Source organism: Notothenia coriiceps, unplaced genomic scaffold (assembly GCF_000735185.1).
Source record: "Notothenia coriiceps isolate Sejong01 unplaced genomic scaffold, NC01 NC01_scaffold00031435, whole genome shotgun sequence".
NCBI classification, from domain to species: Eukaryota; Metazoa; Chordata; class Actinopteri; order Perciformes; family Nototheniidae; genus Notothenia; species Notothenia coriiceps.
The window spans coordinates 1-6,417 of NW_011364136.1; the positions used below are offsets into that span (position 1 = coordinate 1).

At 42.4% G+C, this 6,417-nt stretch overlaps 1 protein-coding gene across 1 annotated transcript; it reads left to right on the plus strand.

Annotated features, from left to right (window-relative positions):
- Window positions 1–609: 609 nt before the first annotated feature.
- Window positions 610–3,332, plus strand: LOC104959940 (E3 ubiquitin-protein ligase pellino homolog 1-like; the record flags this gene model as incomplete). The annotated part of the gene is made up of 2 exons (XM_010787845.1): window positions 610–807; window positions 1,660–3,332. Coding segments are annotated over 2 exons (777 nt in total), but the record flags the coding sequence as incomplete, so codon positions are not given.
- Between the last annotated feature and the right edge of the window lie 3,085 nt (window positions 3,333–6,417).

Here is a 6,417-nt window from a genome sequence, read left to right on the forward strand (position 1 = left end):
CATTTAATTGTGCCATGAATTACACACATGATGTTTGTCAATCTTAAAAAATCATTTTCATGTCAAAAAAGTCAGTTTGTCGTAAAACTGTTGAAATATAAGACTATGAAAAATACACAACTAGAAAGACTACAAATCCCAGAATCCCGGTCCCGCATGCTGGCTCTTACGGAACCGACTAACTCCCCTTGTGTGTATGTACAGCTCTCAACATGCCCAGACTTGGAGTGATTTTCACCTCTTTTAATACTTTTCGCCTCATTCTAAAAGAAAGAAGTGAAATGTGCCAACGTGACGCCATCTGGGTGTGTGGTGCGAGACGGGAGATGTAGTTCATTGAGCGGTTTCACACAAAGTGTTACTTCACAGTTTTACGACATTTAATTTTTTTGACTTGCAAAATTATCTTTTAAATTGACAAACATCATATGTGTAATTCGTGGCACAATTCAAACGGGATCAAAAGATAATCTTTCTCTCTCCATCGACTTCAATACATACTTTTTCCGAGATAAGGTCCCATGGAGCTCCCCCGGAAAGGGAGGGGCTTCGCCTCTCTATAGATCATGTTATGTGTTCTGTGTAATAACAGGTCATATTTTGTAACTTTTTTCTCAGGAGAAAGCAGCTAAATGGAGGATGCAGGACGGTCACATGGACGGACTGACCACCAACGGGGTTCTGGTGATGCACCCCCGACAGGGCTTCACCCAGGGCTCCAAACCCGGCCTGTGGAGGGAGATCTCCGTCTGTGGAAACGTGTTCACGCTGAGGGAGACCAGGTCCTCTCAGCAGAGGGGCAAGATGGTGGGTGAGCCTTACTCTGCATGGGAGCTGTAGATAGTGTTTTGATGTAAACACATCAGTCAATGTTTTAAGGTAAACATTCAGTGTTTCTAACAAACATGTAGTTATTCATCCTGGCCCTTTGTCAGTGCATCGATATCTGTCTTTGCACATTACTGCCACCATCTGTGGATCATTAGAAATGCACCAGAGCAAAGTTGAGTTTGACTCGTGTAAATGAGCAACAATGGAAGCTTTAAGAAGGACATCATATCTTCCACTTCACACTTTAAGAGAACTGCTGTTTGACATGTAAACTAAATCATAACCATTAAGTTCAAGAAGATGTTTAAGAGGCAGGAAACCGCTCAAGCTTTCTTTCGTGACAATACAAAAAGCAATTCCAGCAACTGTTTCATATGTTTTTACTTTTATCAAATAGTTTTCAGAATTTCTTCCCTCATTTTTATAATACCTATGTATTTTTTATTTTTTTTTCTTCATTTTTTAAGTTGGATGCAGCAGTGTTAGCCAAAAAAATATCCTTGTGGAAAATTAAGCATATTTTTTAAATCGTTTTTTATCCTATCGTATAGTCTCGTGTCTTGTCTTATGGTATCTTATCATGTCGTATCGTAGCGTATCTAATCTTGTCGTGTCATATTGCATCGTATTGTTGCATCAGATTATAGTATATCTTGTTGTGTCTTGTCATATCGAGTTGTTTATTGTCATATCGCTCCGTATTGTAGCATAACTTGTCTTGTCCTATCGTTGTATCGTGTCATATCTCCTCTTATTCCGTCCTTATCTTATAAAAGACATTCCAACAGGACTCATGGTCCCACTGTATATCTGCTCCTCTCTCTCCAGATGGAGCCTGAGTGTAACGAGCTGGTGGACGGCTCCCTGGTGGACCTGTGTGGAGCGACCCTGCTGTGGCGCACGGCGGAGGGCCTCGCCCACACCCCCACCGTCAAACACCTGGAGGCCCTGAGGCAGGAGCTGAACGCGGGGCGGCCGCAGTGCCCCGTGGGCCTCAACACGCTCGCCTTCCCCAGCATGCGGCGCAAAGACGTCCTGGACGAGAAGCAGCCGTGGGCCTACCTGCGCTGCGGACACGTGCACGGATACCACGGCTGGGGGGGCCGCCGCAACCCCGAGGTGGAGGCGGAGTGCCAGGAGAGAGAGTGCCCCATGTGCCGCACGAGGGGCCCCTACAAGCCCCTGTGGCTGGGCTGCGAGGCGGCTTTCTACCTGGACGCAGAGCCGCCCACACACACATTCATCCCCTGTGGACACGTGTGCTCGGCGAAGACGGCAGCGTACTGGAGTCAGATCCCGCTGCCGCACGGCACACACACCTTCCACTCTGCGTGCCCCTTCTGCATCGAGGCGCTCAGCGGGGAGGCCGGCTGCATCAGACTCATCTTCCAGAGCCCGCTGGACTAGAGACCCCTCAGACTGATTCGCTGAAGAAAAAGAGTGTCCTCGACCACCAATGAGAAATGGACTGTACTTATATAGCGCTTCATCCAGTCTTTACGACCCCTCAAAGCGCTTTACAAGTTCATCTACATTCACCCATTCATACAGAGCACCTTACTCTAGGAACTAACATTCGTACACACTCATTCACAACTCAGGGTTCAGTATCTGAGGGCAAGGATACATCGACATGTTGACTGCTCTGGCTGGGATCGAACCCACAACCTTCTGGTGGAAAGACGCCCGCTCTCCTTCGCAGCCACAGTCGCCCATAAATCCAGTTGAAGTAGTTTGACTGTTGTGTAAACGAGCAATGAAAGAATATCCGTCTCTTCACACTTTAAGAGAATTATTGTTTAACATGTAAACTAAATAATAACCTTTAACTTCAAGAGGATGTTTAAGGACTAGAGACACCTCAGACTGCTTGTCTAAACAACAGAAAAACGAGTTCTTTCTATAACTTAATTTTGTATAACTTAATTTAACTTAATTTTTGAGCAATAGAAATACATGTATTGGGTTTTTGATCCAGGCTTTGTTGTCCTCCTCTGAAGTGGTGAATGTTCCTCCCTGGTCTAAACTGTAAATTGCAGTGAATGTATTCCCTGTAATTGTCACACTTTGCAAAATCATCCCGCAACAACCCTGCCTTATCTAAACAACAGAAGGCATAACCATGAGTCTGTTTGATCACTTAATTTAACTTCATTTTGAGCAATATAAAAACATGTATTGGGTTTTTGATTCAGGCTTTGTTGTCCTGTTCAAGTGGTGAATGTTCTTCCCTGGACTAAACTGTGATGATTGCCGTCCACTCTGTAGATGCCGCCTTATAGTAACATGAAAGTTGAGGAAATGGCAGTTAATGGTAATTCCTGTAATTGTTGGCACTTTGCAAAATCATCCTGCCTTGTCTGAAAAACATAACCCTGATTCCTTTTGATAACTTAATTTAACTTTGAGCATTATAAATACTTGGTTTGATGCCTGCCCTCTTTGGAACGTGTATAATGATGCAGGCTTTGTTGTCCTCCTCTTAAGTTGTGAATGTTCTTCCCTGCTGATTCGCTTTTGATAATTAATTTAACTTTGAGCATTATAAAGTCTTGGTTGATGCCTGCCTCTTTGGACGTGTATAATGATGGCAGGCTTTGTTGGTCCTCGCTCTTAAGTGGATGAATGTTCTTTCCTGGACAAAACTGTGATGATTTGCCTCACATCTTATTTAATTCCCTTGACCTCGTTCAGTAATGTGTATTGTAAATCAATGCAATATCTAAGCAGAGGCCTTAAAGATAAATGAAGCCTAATGAGCACTGGTTTGGGTTTCATTGTCTTTGGTCTATTTGTAAGGCTTTTCTATGGGAAAAAGGGATAATGTAAACATGTTGGTGAATAAACTTACATATTTCTGTATTATAATTATTGTGTTGGAAAAAAACCGAAAGTGAGCGCTCCCTCTGCAATGTGGTTTTCTAACGAGCACAGCATGCTGTGTGTAATGACCTAATTCCCAGCTTTGTATGCATAAACAATATTTATTTTCTTGTGACTTGAAACACAAAGATTCAGAATGAGTTTTTAACGCAAATAAAAGTACATACAGACAGAAATAAAGAACATAATGGCGCATCGTGAGGCCCAACTCCCAGCTTGGAAATAAGAACTATTAGTGAGTAAATTCAGAAAAAGGCTACCTGCAGTATACAAAGTCATTGCAATCACCCCTCCTTTCACACCAGCCGCTTCTCTTCGCGCGCGCAACACCCCTTCTCATTGATCAATCATTATAAAACATATCATTATATATTATTTCTGAAATGGACCAATCGCACATGACTAACTTTTACTGTCCGCTACTTTAACTATATTTTGGAATGATAATACTTTTCTACTTTTACTCGATATTTTCTAAAACCATTTAGTGCTTCACATAATAAAATACACAACGGCTGTATCCTGATATATCGCTTTAGCGACTGTAGGTGTGTGTGTGGTTTGGTACAGTGTGTAGGTGGGTGGTGGTAAGGCTACTGTGTGTGTTTTTGTGTTGTGTGTGGTGTGTGTGTGTGTGTGTGTGTCGTTGTGTGTGTGCGCGCGCGCGTAGATGCGGCGGACAGACAGGTGGTGTCCTACGCATTACCTTTTGAATACTTGTAATAAAACTTTAAAAAATAAAAAATGAATTAAAAGTATAATAAGTCATCACGACATCATCTGTCAATCAGACAGAGGTCTGCTGTGCCTCCTGTTCGTCATTATGGCCGTCTTCTTTAAAATGAACCGCTCAGTGGGAGAGGATTTCTCATTTCTCTAACCGCCTGCTGGGCTTCCCATCTCTTTCCTGCCGCTCGCATCTCCTGTGGGCGGGACTAAGACAGCTGAGGATATGGAGTTCGAGGGGGAATTGAGAAAGGAAGTCGACGGAGGGGAGTCGGGAGGGGAATTAACGAGAAATGAGAAAGGCCCCGGTCAGCAGCGGGCCAGCAGCTAGTTTCATGAAGAGAGAAGAAGTAAGCGGCCGCTCTCCTGCGGTGGCATGATGGTCTCTGCTGCTGCTGCTGTTGCTGTGTAATGTTTCCTCCCGGTTCCTCCGGTGTTCTGTGATGGTGAAGAGGAAAACACACGGGCTGCTGTGCTTTTAACGGACAGTAGCGACGAAACACGCAGTGTGTCGACCTCATCCCAGTTTTCTCTCTCATACCCCTCCGCCTGTCAGAGGTTAGCCGTTATGCTGCATAGTATTAGTCTACGTGTAAGCCCACAAGCATTTAGCTTTAGCATTAGCTTACTGCACAGCCTCCGGATATTCCAGGCCTGCCTCGAGCCCTGTCATCGTTGTTTTATGCGGGGTTGTGTGTCTTTGGTTACGCCGTTAAGTGTTTGACCTCTACTATCATAGATCACTGGATTCTATCGGCTAAGGGCTAGCAGGGCAAGCCTCAATGCATGGAAGCTTTAAGCTAAAGCTAAAGGCTAGCTTCTGTCACTGCGCTGCCTGTTTCTGCTGAAGAACAGCCAGTGTGGAATGAAGTACATTTACAAAATGCTTCTAGCTTATATTTTGGAAAATGGAGGTGTTTGTAGCTGTACTTAAGTATTTACTTTTGATCATGAATATTGTATCTTAAGGAAAGTAATAAGTACCCAAGAGTGTAGTAATAATTAGTATAAATGTCTGCATTCAAATGTTACTGCAAGCGTGAAAGTATTAACATTCAACCCAATATACTTACTATGTAATCACATTAAAGTAGTCATTGTGCACATTTAGTAGTAAGTACAACACTGCTTTTTTATTTAACTTCACACTTTCTAATCACTAACGTCAGCATCTCAGCTAAATATTGATCAGCTTTTACTACCACATCTTTATTTCTGAAATCGTTTTATTTATTTGGCTGCTGCGATTCCCTCTTCTATCATCCAATCTGTACTTTTATTGAGCAGCCCAAACATGATATGAACAGGGCAACCAACATTGCTGGAGTAACTATTTAAATCCCTTAGTTATTATATTAATAGAGTTATTAAGGGTTGAGATAGAGCTTTATTTACAACAGCTGAAATATATATACTGTAATTGATTATTTTGGCTTTTCTACAAAACACAGACCAGTTGAACTTATAACACATTATAGAAGATTGTTGACGGAGAGAGTCAACAGTTGACCTTTCTTATAATCGACTCTACATTTTATATTTACATTAAGTGCCCTGAGATGTATTATAGCTTAAACCGGCCAGAACACAGAAGCGTCGAAATAGATCAGCACACGAACATACAGCTATCAGCATGTAGTAAACACATGGCGACATACAGATGGACGGTACACACATCTTGTGTAATGTTGAGTGATTGAATCACATGTACATCATTACTGAGAAACAACCACACATTTTCTTTCTCTGTCTTTATCTGTCGGAAAGAACATATGTTTTAATATGCATATTATGAGTTTTTTTACAGAAGGCAAATAGGAGTTGAATCTCTGACAGTCCTGGTTTTATTATTATGCAACCTCTTAAGTAAAAAAAAAGCATCAGCTCTGTTTCAAAAAAAATAAATTGCCCAATCATTTCTATTTTACCTCCGCCCACCGACGTCCTTTGTTGGTGTGGTGAACAGCGTCTGCACAC